At 41.1% G+C, this 14,025-nt stretch overlaps 1 protein-coding gene across 1 annotated transcript; it reads left to right on the forward strand.

The window, feature by feature from the left end:
• Positions 1–340: 340 nt before the first annotated feature.
• Positions 341–13,530, forward strand: znf598 (zinc finger protein 598). Its single transcript, XM_042504883.2, has 12 exons — positions 341–684; positions 2,661–2,773; positions 4,053–4,182; positions 5,864–6,075; positions 6,190–6,407; positions 6,532–6,625; positions 6,790–6,977; positions 7,302–7,380; positions 7,842–8,713; positions 9,879–10,062; positions 10,219–10,366; positions 10,550–13,530. The coding sequence occupies exons 1-12, from the start codon at positions 511–513 to the stop codon at positions 10,922–10,924; spliced, it is 2,787 nt and encodes a 928-aa protein (XP_042360817.1). The 5' UTR covers positions 341–510; the 3' UTR covers positions 10,925–13,530.
• The last annotated feature ends 495 nt before the right edge of the window (positions 13,531–14,025 follow it).

A 14,025-nucleotide genomic window follows, 5' to 3' on the forward strand; every position in this document is an offset into this window, starting at 1 on the left:
TTGTTATTACATTGTATTTATTATATCATAATATATACTATAAATTCATTTTCAAAAATATACAGTAGTTAACTAAGTTTCGTATAAATACTACCATGCATTAAATCCTCCTTACCCTCCTAATCTTGGCATATTTGCTAGTTACATAATAAAAATCCAGAAATATAGCAGTATATATTTATTGTCTCGGACTTTCAGTACATGTTAATATTCCCAAAGTACAGTACTTCATATCAGCTCAGACCTATGGCTCAGACCGGTGTCCGGCACCTTGGGACACACGTGGAAAAGTCATGATCGCATGCGCAGATAGACAGGCGTGCGATAGGTCTAAGCAGCACCGCACCATAAGTCAGCTGCTCCATCCTTATACTTTACAGATCGGAGGAACATTAGTCGGTATGTGACGCGGCAGTAGCTCGGACTTTCATTATTACGTAAGCGCTCCAGCGGCAGTGTCTCTGTCTCATAACAAACAGTACGAAAGTTAATTTGTGCCTTTTCACCGACATGGCTTCTAAAACCACAAAAGAAACCGAGAAGCACTGCGTCCTGTGCTGCCAAGAAGTCAACATCTTCGCTTTGGGAAAATGCGACCACCCGGTTTGTTACCGCTGCTCCACCAAAATGAGGGTGCTGTGCGACCAGAAGTACTGCGCCGTCTGCCGGGAGGAGCTCGACAAGGTTCGCATTCCAACGCTACTGTGGGTCGGGGATGGCGCCTGGTGGTGCTAACTAGGCCGCGCCGCTTTTATAGTCTTACTGTAGAAAAACAAAATCAAAATGATATCACATTAGTCTGATTATTAGTAAATGAAAGGCATTGTAATAAGACTTAGAGGTGTCTACCAACTGCTCAGACTGTACTTTTCTCTCGCTGTCACTAGCTTAGCTAAGGCAGCTCAGCTAACATTAGCGAGTTAGCGAGCTGGCTGTACCATAAGTCAGGTAGCTAACAAGTTGATAGTCAAAACAGGCGCAACCAGGCTTATCGTGTTTAATTAATGTGACTATGAATTTGTGATTTAATGAACTGTCAATGCATTTAGCTGGTTGAACACGTCAGCTGACACCTCAAACAAATCAGCGTGTGCACGTTGTATGCTTCAGCGGTGGTTGCTACTTGCTGGTTTCTACTTCTCTGCTGCTGCTTATTTTGTGAAAAGCTAGGCCTTTTTGTAGGTTATAGTCTCTGCCTGCTTGTGACCAATTCCTTGTATGAATTGGTCTTCATGGGTCGCTGAATAGGTTTCAGTCAACTTATCAACTCAGCTGGACAGTGTCATACAAACTAGGGCCTCACCACCTGGCCTCACTTCCCACCACTCCCTTCAAAAGTAACGTTAGCTGTCAGCAACTTTTGCATGTAACGTTAGATGTTATGAGATGTTAATTGTCTACTAGTATAACAGCAGGTTTTTGTCAAAATTTGTTGGCCAAGTTTGTTTACACAACCTGGAGGACTAGCTCGGCCTCATGAGGTGACTGCATTCCCACAATTCCATATTACATGAGATCTTTGTGACAGGTGCAGCATTTTCAGTCCTTTAGTTTTACCAAAATTACATTGTAAAACCTGCTTTGGAGTATCATCTTTAACAGTCAACTTCAAGGCAAATTTAGTTATGTACCACATTTCATACCTAAAGGGAACCCACAGTGCTTTACAGATTAGTCAAGTCAAGTTATTGCTGTCCAATCACAAACATGCCCCCAAGGACTGAGCAGGAGTTGTTTCAGTTAAATGCCTAAATGATCTATACAGTCCAATATCAAAAATTACAATCAGCCTCGGAGGGCTTGACAAAATCCAACATAACTCTGTCTTTTGACTGTCACAGTGGGTAAGAAAAACTCCTTTTTTTAACAGGAAAAAGTAGTAATTATTACTCCTCTACTTGCCTCTATGTATGTGTGTAGCATGATATTTTCAGCAGACAAGATTAGATAAAGTTTAATTTATCCAGAGGGATACTGCTTTAAAACATGCAATATACAAGGACTAACATAACAGCAAAAAGAGCAAATGTACAGTGAATATAAAATCCAATATGTATAAAGAAATATAAACTAAATATAAAACTAGTGAACAGTAAAGTGTAAAATATAACGAACAATAGCTAACAGTAAGGTGCAAATTAGGTTTGCAATCGTATGACATTTTTTACAGTATGATAACTGTCTCTGAAAATATCACAGAATTTTTACAATTGTCAGTCAACATTACCCTTAAACGCATGAAAACTGAAGGGTTATGATTTGGTTGAATAAAAGTTTTACTACTAAAATTGAAAATTGAATTGAAGTATGTGTAAAAGAGCTACATTTTGAAAATAATTAAAGTAAAGGTTAAAATCTCAGTCCATTTGCCTTTTTACAATAAGGTAGATAATCAAATGTACAGGTATGATAACATTTTTTTTATTTTCATATCGAGGCATACCTTGAAACCAGTATATTGTTGCAACACCAGTACAAATAAGTGCAAACCATTATGTACAATGACACAAATAGGTTACCAGTATGAATGAGATATATACTGTGGTTACATGTAAATAGATCTGAGGTAGTTAGTCTGGATTGATTGCATGGCTAATACAGAATGTTTACAATTATGTCCATGATATTTTCTGACATTCTGACTGTCACATCGTTCTCAGGTGGTGTTCGTGAAAAAACTGGAGGCCTTCTCATCTCTGCCCTACCAGCAGTTCCCCTGCGAGAAGAAGCATGATATCTATTTCTGTGATGAGATGATCTATGCCCAGTACAGGTACTGCTTTGCTCCATTCTCCCCTCTTTATGATAGTGTTATTCATATGCTGTTAATAATTTTAACTCTGCTGTCTGATGATCTAAACAACTACACAAACATCCAAATGTTGGTAACACTTGGGTGGGTTTGTTTTTGCCATAACGTGACTGAGAATTGAAACTGAAAACTACTCTCACTGAATAGAAAACATCTGTGTTAAAGAAACTGTCGCTTAAAAGAGACAGAAGGAGAAAATAAATCAGAACATTATCATCGAAAAATAATATTAAAATATAACAGGGTGATAAGACTTTAAGTGCATAGTCAAAAAATGAAAGAGCCCCCTTAAGGGTCATACCGAGATTCACTTTTTGCATTCACTGGCAATATCTTTTCTGGTCTTTTGCAATAAGTGCTGCTCTCACTTGCGGTTACGTTTGTGTTCCCTGTCAGTACTTTTATTCTTCGTTTCCTCTGAGCCGTCTATTTCTGCTCAGCTGCTCCCAGCACAGTACCCTAGCATGGATCATCTCATTGGATTTCTTCGAACTGGGCATTAAGTATGCTCATATAAAACTGACCAGTCTGATTCTTTTTGTAGCAGTCCTGTCCTGTCCTGTATTGGTAAAAAATTGTTTTTTAAAGAAAGTTTTGATATTGTCTGTGACTCTATCTGGCTGTCAGCTGTGTTTCACAACATTTATTACAAGAGAATGCAAAAGTATTGCTAGAGAACTGCAAACATATTGCAAGGGAAAAATTAGCAAGTGTTACATTCATTCTTTATTGGTAACAAGTATACAAATGCAAGTGTTTTGATGCCAGTGTTTCTTCTTTTTTTGCCATTGCGAAATTTGTTTCAATTCCAAACTCTGAAGTCACTGTCCTGGGTTTATAGAAAAGCGCCTTTTGTCATCTCAGCATGCAGTAACCTGATGAAATAATCACTGTGGAAAGATGTATACAGTCACACACAGCATAGCACCATTTCCAAAGTGTCGACCAAATTGTGCAATCAGTGCATGTGTTTGATGTGCAAATATATAGCAGCCAGGTGCAGATAGATGGAGGGTTTAATCTCTGTTAACCAACAGTGGAAATCACCCAATAACAACAAAACAATGCGATGGAACCCTTGATTTACTTTTCTAGTCAACAAAAGTAAAATAATTTACAGTTTTAATCCAGACTGTATCTCCTCTGATTGTGTGTTTGCTCTGCCTCAACACTGATTGAATTTTGTGTGTGTGTGTGTGTGTGTGTGTGTGTGTGTGTGTGTGTGTGTGTGTTTCATCAGGCATCTGCTGTTGCCGGAGTGCCTCCGCTGTTCAGAGCCGAAGGTCTTCTCCAAGTTTGAGGAGCTGGAGCAGCACATGAGGAAGCAGCACGAGCTCTTCTGTTGCAAGCTCTGCTCAAAGCATCTCAAGGTATTCACAACCCCAAGCAGCTGATTAAGAGGCCTGTCGTATAACAGAGTAGTAAAATCACAAATATAGAGCCAAAGCACAAGCAGTCCTCAGCAGGAGATTTGTTCATTTTTAACAGACCACTTTTGAGTATATTCGCACAAAAGATTCTCTGTGCTTTGTCATGTGCAGCTTCGCATTGGTACTTTTAAGAATGGCCACGTTCTCAAAACATATGATAGACTGCCAGTTTGAAGAATTAACATTTAGGAGTCTGTCTATTCTTGAGTTTTCTCTTTCGACTTTTCTCTCTTCAGAACACGCCGTGTTTTTTCTGACTCACTTTTTCTGTGTCTCACTCACTTCAATATAAAGCACACATTTGATTGGCTAAGCAGCATCACAGGAGATGATTTAACACATGCAATTAGTCTGTAAGTTTCCTGATTGCTAAACCAGTGCTACAATGTTACGCTGGATGAAATGCTTTGTCAAAATGTAACAATTCTCAGTAGTTTATAAGTTATAGTCTGTGTCTAGATAGGGTGGTGTCTGGGTCAGGACTCGGGGGGTGGAAAGGGGTGACAGGTTAACAAGTGGGTCACGTTTTGGTCATTTAACAACAAGAGGGATAGCTTTCCCGTTTAAACAAACTGATCAAACTCGATGCACTAAGTAGATTGACCTGTTTTTTTTATGACCAACGATAGAATCGATATCTGCTAAAATTTCAACAGCACACATATGGCTGTAGACCAGGTCAGGTGATGGTAATGAAGAGATATGGTAAAATGTCACAGATGAGACACTAAGGAACATTTAAGAATCCCACTTTGGGACAAATATAATCAATTGTTATTATAATTTTGTGAAATTGCAAATTTGTTGGTGTTAAAGCCCTCATGGTTCACCATGTACTTTACTTTCGCACCACTAGAGGGGACCGTAGCACTAACCTTGACAGTGGTACATGAGCACATTGTTGACCTGATATAAATTGGAAATGTTTCTAATCTTGTTGCTAATTGATGTAGACACCATCATGTTGTCAAGCTTACAAAGAACAGCTCAGCCTTCACACACTACAGCACTGGCTTGTAAATGATATTTAGCTGCACATATTGTAGATGTAGTTTTGATGATGAGACGATGTTGATGAAAGGGTGACAGTAGCAGCACATATTGTACTTGTGAGCTATGTTGCAGCATCAACCTTTATGGTGCCGATCCTGATGCTGCATCATTGTGACTGTCATGACCAATATTTTTTGGCTATATCTCGATGCACTATATATATATCTTGATATTTTTAAATCCCCTCAAAAGCACTTCATTAATGCTAGAGCTGGGAAATGGAATTGAACATCACAATTTTTATTTTTTAAATTTATTTTATGTATTTATACTTACCAAATTGCCTCTTTGATGCGACAGTATTCTAGGAATGACTATTGGTACTTTGAAAAAAAAGTATTATAACAATTCCATTTTTGATCAGTAATCATTAGTAATGTAGATATGACTGAGTAGGTAAAGGCAAGTATTAAAGCAAGTAGAGCTGTGTTTTTACACTTTCTGCAACACAAATTGCCCTCTGGGACAAATAAAAAAATTGTATTTAATTCATTAAATTAGAAACTAGAATAAGTGTATTACTTTTCTAGATTTGTTCTTTAGACTTTACCTCTCTCGCCACCAATAGATCTTCTCCCATGAGCGCAAATGGTACAACCGTAAAGAACTGGCACGTCACAGAGCGCATGGAGACCCGGACGACACCAGTCACAGAGGACACCCGCTCTGCAAGTTCTGCGATGACCGTTACCTTGATAATGATGAGCTGCTTAAACACTTGCGCAGGGACCACTACTTCTGCCATTTCTGTGATGCCGACGGTTCCCAGGAGTACTACAGGTGTGTACAGCCGATTTACACACACACACATACACGCACACACACAGACATAAGGCTTTTTTAGTCACTCTAGTGTGGTTTTTGAAATGTGGTTTCTAACCCTGCTATCTACAGCGATTACCAGTACCTGAGCGAGCACTTCAGAGAAAGTCACTACCTATGTGAGGAGGGCCGCTGCGCCACAGAACAGTTCACTCATGCATTCCGCTCTGAGATCGACTACAAAGCTCACAAGGCTGCTGCACACAGCAAGAACCGAGCAGAGGCTCGACAGAACCGCCACATCGACCTGCAGTTTAACTACGCCCCGAGGCAGCAGAGGAGAAATGAAGGTCAGTGAGGACTTTGTTTTGTGCATGTGAGAGACTGACATCATCTTTATATTTAGAGGATTACTGTTGGTATCACTTTAGTTCAAAGGCAGTGATGTAAATAAAATGTGTGTGTGTGTCTTAGGTCTGGTGACAGGGGAGGACTATGAGGAGATGCGTCAGAGTCGAGGGGGAAGGGGAAGGCTTCATGGGGGACAGAAGAGCTGGAGGTACTCTCGGTGAGTCAGAATTAACAGTGCTGTGTTGATCGGATGGAGGGTTGTGAATTTATCATAGATGAGCATCAGACTCACCACTTAACATATCATGGGGTGGAGTTCTTTGTAAACAGCATGAAAAAGCTTTGCATAATAAGAAAAATGATGTGTGTTTGTCCATGCAGAGAGGAAGAGGACAGGGAGATGGCAGCTGCTATGAGGGCATCAATGGCAAAGCGCAGACAGGAGGAGAGAGGAGCAATGCAGGAGAGGAGCGCTCCCAAACACTGCAGAGAGGAGAGGACTGAGAGACCAGAACCAGAAGAGCCCAGAAACAGGACCGGAAACATCAAACAAATAAGTAAACCTCCAGGTAAAAAATCAAAATGTTCAAAGTTTACTTACAGTTAAGTGTATAGTTAATGTATTGTTTTTGTGTTAACCATTTGGTTTACTTACACAGCAGACCCCCATATTGTCTTGTTGCATCATGGGATGGGAGTATTTAAGCTGTTAAGGGCTGATACAAGTATTGCAAGTCAAACTCAGTCAAACTCTCACACACCTGAGAATCATTAAACAGTCTAAAAAGACAATGAATTCATTTATCTATAAATAAGGCCTTAATTTTGGTCAACCCCTATACTGTATGAACCCTGTCACAGTGCTGATGTATCTCTTGTCACCTCTTTAACAGTGAGAACAATGAAGAGCACCAGTCCAGGGGAAGAAGAGGACGACTTCCCAGCTTTAGGAGCCACAGCTGCCCCATCCATGTAACTTTTTACACACAGATCAAACAGAAATTCTCACAAACCACAGTGGGATGAAATGTTAACCTGGGCCATCATCAGTTTTCAGGCACTTTTTGCAAGCATTAAAACCTCTGAAACCTGAAAAAATAGTGGTTTCTTTAAAAAAAAAAAAAAAATATATATTGTAAATGTAAATGATTATAAGTGTGTTAGAAAACATGGGGAAAATTTTCAGAAAATATAATAATATTTACGTTTAACATCATGTCAAAGAAATATGTACGTGTTTGCATATCAGCATGCATTCAAGTCATTCCTTTTAAATGTATTTTCTTTTTTTAAAATCTCTTTTTGTGCTTTCTTTTTTTAGTGATTTCTTGTCAAGTTGTTCTTTACCTCCTACCAGTGTTTTTCAAAAATCTTCTTTTTTTGATTTGCTCAAGTTTTAAAGGGCTAATTTTCTGTTGTTTGTATCCCACCAGGGTGAAGTCAGCTCCAGCGATAACAGCAGCACATGCGGCTCTGAAAGAAGACGACTTCCCGAGCCTCTCAGCTGTAGCTGTATCATCCCCCATGACCCCAGCTTACTCTGCGCAGCCAAGGAAGACTTCGTCCTTCCAAGAGGAGGATTTCCCCGCTCTCGTGTCCAAAATCCGACCTCTCAAACACACAGCTAGCACCAACTCCGCCTGGTCCAACCACACTGCTGCAGCTAAACCCATCTCCCAGCCCCCTCCATCCTCCAGACCTTCCCCTCCACTCTCCTCTGCGCCCTCAGGCCCTCAGCTCCTCTCGTCCTCAAACTCTTCATCATCACGGAGGAAAAAGAAAGTCGGGGACAACGGAAAGGCACCAACCACCCGGTCTCCTCCTTCCTCTGATGACGATAACGGAGGATTGACGCAGCAGGAGTTTCGCTCAGTGCCCACCATGTTGGATATCTCCTCTCTGCTCACTGTTAAAGGAGGCAACAACAAATCCTCCTCCGTTGCCTCCAACCCGACCGCCAGCACTGATCCTCCTACCTCTAAAGCCAGCAAGAAGAAGAAACAGCAGAAGAACACGGCTGCTCCCTCCACTTCTGTGTCTTCAACATCAGGGACGACACAAACTGTAAGTACGATCTCAGTGGAAAAGGCAGCACAAAAGGAGAACGTCCCTGAGAAGACCTGGAACAAACCGCCCTCCAGTTCTGTGACGCCGACACTCCTGAGTGGGTTGGCTAACGGCCACTCTGAGAAATCACCACCTGCCAGTAAGAAGCCAGCTGTGGCAACCTCTCATCCCAAGGCAGACCCCCCTGCTGAACCAGAGGAAGAGTTCCCTGCTCTCACGACCAAGAACCCGCCACCAGGTACGACGACACTTATCCCTCAGGGCCTGCTTTGATAATACACACACTCGTATCGCTCTGAGCACAAAATGTGCTTTTCAAAATTTAAGCTTTAAAAAATGTTATACATTAATATGATCTCCTTTCATTGAGTCAAATTTTTTAACCAACCATTTCTAATCATAAATATCGAATATTCATCAATTTTCAGAATTTTAACCTTTTAAATTGTCTGATTTTTGTCATGATGCCACTGTGTTTTTTCGATAAAAAAAACAAACAGAAAATGAATTATTTTCAATATACTACTTGCAAAGTAGTTGATTATCACAGTCTGGGATATGTCAGTGATGAGCAGCAACACTGATTGTGACAGTGCACCTGATGGAAATAACGGGTTTTCTCCATATGCCAAATATGGTAAAAATGACATCATCAGATGGAGAATAGTAAAAATTAGGCATTATGCAAAAGCCTAGAATGAATCCCAGAAATAATACTATGCTTGTTTTAATGCTTTGGCGGCTGTGAGATCAAAAATCGCAGTTTGAATGCGTTTCAATGGTGCATTTTTTGCACTTAACAGTATGAACCTAACAAGTGTTTTTAGACTTACTGTAGGAGCGGAGCTGGAAAGTCCAAGATTAAACAAAAATTTTTCAAAAGTTATGCCATACGTATGAACACAGCCAAAATAATAAAAAAAAGAGGAATGAAAAGCGCGTCAAACAGTTCCCAAGGGTTAATGAAGGAAAAGGAATTGGTTTCATCACTAAGAAGTTGGAGGTGTGCAGCTCTTCATCAAACAGCTCACTGTGGCTGTTCCTGATTGTTACATTGCTCCCGGCAATATATGAAACTTGTCCACTGTCTGCATTCTTGATAAAAGATAGCAGTAGGCTACTTTCACTGACAAACACATTGTATCACTTATGCCAACTTCACGATAAAACTCAACTCATGTTTTGTCAGTTAAATGTGTTAAATGTGAAGCTGCAGCAGTTAGAAATGTTCGTTTTACATCAGCAGTGACCGAATACATCGCTCTACAGATAAGCGTCATCAATGAATACCTTTTCACGTCAGATGTGCGGTGTAATAACACTGATGTATTCACAAGTTTAATGCCAGATGGGCAGATATCCTCAGTGTTGCATTCCTAGCTGACATTATGTTTATCTCTCAGGCTTCAAGTCTTCCTTCCCGCTGAAGGCGTCAGCTTCTGCCCCATCTTCCACTCTGCCCCCATCTTCCACTCTGCCCCCACCTCCACCCGGCCTGGGAGTCTCAGCCACTAAACCTCCTCCAGGTTTCACTGGGATCCCCCTCAACAGCAATGTGGTGGAGCCCGCTCCGACTGCAGTCAACCTGTGAGACACTCTCCTGTTATAATACATGATCTCATTCTGGTTTATTTGTGTTTAACAAAGATTTTGTTGATGTCAGTGTTTGTAGTACCTTATGAGGTATTAAGTGGGTGAATGTGTGATTTCTTTTTAATTTTATTTTTTTTATCGATGTGCCAGGCCACCGAAGGTGTCGAGCAGTGGTTACCTGGTGCCAGATGACTTCCACCAGAGGAACCTGGATCTGATCCAGTCCATTAGAAAGTACCTCCACAACGATGAGTCAAAGTTCAACCAGTTCAAAAACTACTCTGCACAGTTCAGACAGGTACTCTCCACGTAATAATCAATTGGCCCTGAAAAACTAATATCGATTGACCCTTAGTTTTTAGATGTGGATACAAAAATGGACACAACACCACAGTTCTGGAGCCCCAAGTAAATGTTTGTGTGTCGATAACTCGGCAGCTTCCTTTCTGTGCTTCTCCTGACTGTCTCTCTTTGTTCCCAGAGCGTGATATCAGCAGCGCAGTACCACAGCAGCTGTAAGGACCTTCTTGGAGATGACTTTAACCGCATCTTCAACGAGCTGCTGGTGCTCTTGCCGGACACTGGCAAGCAGCAGGAGCTCCTGACTGCCCACGGAGACTGTAAGGCGCTGGAGAAGCAGTCCGGCACTGGAGGAGGGAAGAAAAACAAGAACAAGAAGAACGCCTGGCAGACGCCGACCACAGTGGCCAACACTGCGGCTGAGCTGGATTGCCAGGTGTGCCCCACTTGCAGACAGGTACTTGCCCCTAAAGACTTTAACTCCCACAAGACCCTGCACATCAGGGACAGTGAGGAGTTCCCTTCCTTGCAGTCAATTAGCCGTATCATCAGCTAGCCACCTCTTGTTTTCTTTTCTCCGCTCCGTTTGCAGTTGTGGGGCGATTTATCAGTTTCAGCCAGAGTGGAAAACAGTTTCCCATGTGACCACGTCCCAGTGGAGTTTGGGGCTTATAGCTCATGACGAATTGGAATTTAAGATGGTTTATGGTGTTTTTGCGTTTAAAGGGGATCATTTTGATAGGTTCGTGTGAACGATTTCACAGTTTAAACACACAGGGTCGCTCCATTACAGCTCTTATTTCCGCTTTGAGGACGTCTCCAGCTGGCACTGGCACTGGCAACGTCAAACTAAAACTGTTGATTTTATTTAATGAAAGAGGACAGACAAGCTAAGGCGTTACTTGAATTCATCGCTCCCTGACACAAAAATTGTATTGATATACATTTTTTACCTTGCTTTGTGTTTTCACCTTAACAGAGGACGACAAAATGTATTTTGTTAACATCAGAACTGATAAAGTGTGTATGTCTCCCCCAGCGGGGCCGCTAGGTTAAACAACAAAATAAACACAAAGGTTCGGTTCAACGTTCAGCACCATATTTATTTAAATGCAGCTGTTTAATTGCTTTTAATTGTTCGTTGCTTCATGCAGAGGAAGGCATGTTGAGTGTTTGAGTGGGAGGATTGTTCCTGTTGTGTGGGAGGGTGAGTGACAAGTTATGCTGCTTCAGGAATTAGAACAATTTTTTTAATGTATACCAGCTTTTTTAATTGTCTTCACTCACCATTAGACATGATTTATTGACAGATGGATTGATTTATTCGGTGATGACCAAACAATAAGAGTGTCCTTGCATGCTTTTTACGGTTAGGTTTTAATGATACATCTACTTTTTTAAGGTTTACTATGCAGGATTGTCTGTTGTTTGTAAGCAGGCTCGCGCAACCCCAGATTCATTCTCGTTGGGTGTTTTGCCTCGCTGTAATTACAGTTTTTTGATCATGGTGTCTCTTAAACCCCTTTCACTTCCTGTTTAAGGGGCAATATTGCATCATTGTGCTGCCTTGCCGTTCTGTGGAAAAGGTATGATTGCTGAATAGGGGATAGAGTTGTCAAGCAGACAGCAGAGGTAGTAACAGCACCAAAACGACGTCTCCGTAAACAGGACAGCCAGCAGGACGGGACTATAGGCTGGACAGCGTTACACATGCGACCCACTGCGGGAAATGAAAAAGCAGCTAGAAGCAGTTAGCAGTAGGGTTGTACCCGAATCAGAATTATGTCCGTTAAATTAGATTCGGCTGTTCAATTCAAATATTTGATGGTGGCATTCATTTAATATAGTAAACAAGCGAATGGTGCTAATGACAGATCGTAAATGCACAACAAATTTTTTTGCAGATCGTAACGTGTTAACTTGCTGTGAGCTGTAAATTCACCACTTCTTCACCTTATGGTGCTGTCGCTCTCTCCCTTCGTGCCGCTACGTGAATGTCAGCAGCTGCTTGTACCAAAGAGTTGTATGAAAGTCAAGAGCACTCACTCTGCAGCAAAATCTGGGGACCAAAATGTTCCCAGAAGCACACTGCTTAGCACACTGAGCAAAACAAAAAACAAAAAAACAACTGCTTGACTTGAAGAAATCTAATTCGAATGAGGGGTCTCCGACTGATCATTTAAATCTCCAACTTTCTTTAGGCAGCCCTACTTAGCAGCTAACTCAAAGAAGAAGAATAGCACTTTCAAATGTCAGCAAATTAGGAAAAAAAGATTCGGGAGCTCCTTAACCTTCTGGGAGATCGACCGCCATGTAACAGGAACAGTAAATGATTGTTATTGCCATGTTAATACCCTATTTATTATTTATAAATCTCTGCTGAAGTGTATGTTATATTACACATTCAGGGCCAATGCCGTTATGTCACAAACAAAAAAATTCCGCACCGGAGCGACATGATGCCACTGTTTTTTGGTTCTTTGTAAAAATGTGAAGGCAGCGCAACAGGAGGGACTTAGCGTCCCTATAGCGCAATCTCTGTGTAAAAACGGCTTTGGATGCCTGCTTTTTGCAATCTGGCACCTGGTCATTATCTTTTTGTAAACGTCCTGAGCACGGATAATAATTTCTTTTTAAAAAAAAGGCAGAGGACAGGATTTCTGCAGAAAAATACATTGTATAGACATTGTTATTAGGGAAATCCTGCATAGTATACCTTAAAGGATCTGTGGTGAAATGAGACATTAACCATTGAAGTTACCAGTAGCTCTTTTCATTCAGATTTTATTGAGGTATACATATTACTATAATGAGTTTATCATTAACAAATGAATGCTTGCAACACAAAAAGCACTGTAATTTTCACACTCTCCACTCCTCTGCCTCCATTTGATTTCCAGCTTTGACACACTGGGCATGTTTACTCTGTTAGAGGGGGACTGGTCACATCCAGTACACAATCTGTTCATCTTCTCTCTCAGGACCCTTCGCCTGCACCACTGCCCACCTGGGTGTGTGTCTGTCCTGCGTGTGTCTGTCGTGTGTGTGTATGTGTATGTGTGTATGTGTGTGCCTGAATGAGTGTGTAAATAGAGTTTGTCTATACATCACACAGCAGCTCACACTATTTTCTGTCTGGCTTCAATAAAGCTGTTTCTGTCAGCACTGTTTGTTTCTGTATCTTTGTTGGTGTGTGTGTGTGTGTGTGTGTGTGTGTGTGTGTGTGTGTGTGTGTGTGTGTGTGTGTGTGTGAGAGAGAGAGAGAGAGAGACAGAGAGAGCAAGGGAGAAATGTATGGTGATGGTGTCACACGGGTGTTTTATATTATCCTGTAGTTCCTGGGACAATACTTGCCCCATAAAACAAACTGTGTGTCTTCAGAATCAGCTACGTGCCAGTATATCAACTACGTGTGATGTATTATGGGGAAAAGCAAAACTACAAAGTAATATGCTCTTTTCCCAGAAACACAATGTTCTACGTTTTCTTAAAATGTGGAATAATTCCTCTTTTTCATTCAAGCCTTTAATAATTCTACCAAACATGGTAATTCCTCAGTTTTTTGGATCCATACTGCACCGTAATGCCTCAAATATCGAACTATGTCTAATAACTCAAATTATGACTGTCCATAAATGACTTTAACGCATTCATTTT

The sequence above is a fragment of the Plectropomus leopardus genome, chromosome 18 (genome assembly GCF_026936395.1).
Source record: "Plectropomus leopardus strain MGB_pleo_1.0 chromosome 18, ASM2693639v1, whole genome shotgun sequence".
NCBI lineage: Eukaryota > Metazoa > Chordata > Actinopteri > Perciformes > Serranidae > Plectropomus > Plectropomus leopardus.

Bases quoted from the DNA above. Each gene is read 5' to 3' on its own strand.
- znf598 (XM_042504883.2), top strand. From the start codon at position 511: ATGGCTTCTAAAACCACAAAAGAAACCGAGAAGCACTGCGTCCTGTGC. The intron at 2,774-4,052 runs GTACTGCTTTGC...GTGTTTCATCAG, and splicing joins ATGATCTATGCCCAGTACAG to GCATCTGCTGTTGCCGGAGT. The intron at 7,381-7,841 runs GTAACTTTTTAC...GTATCCCACCAG, and splicing joins GCCACAGCTGCCCCATCCAT to GGTGAAGTCAGCTCCAGCGA.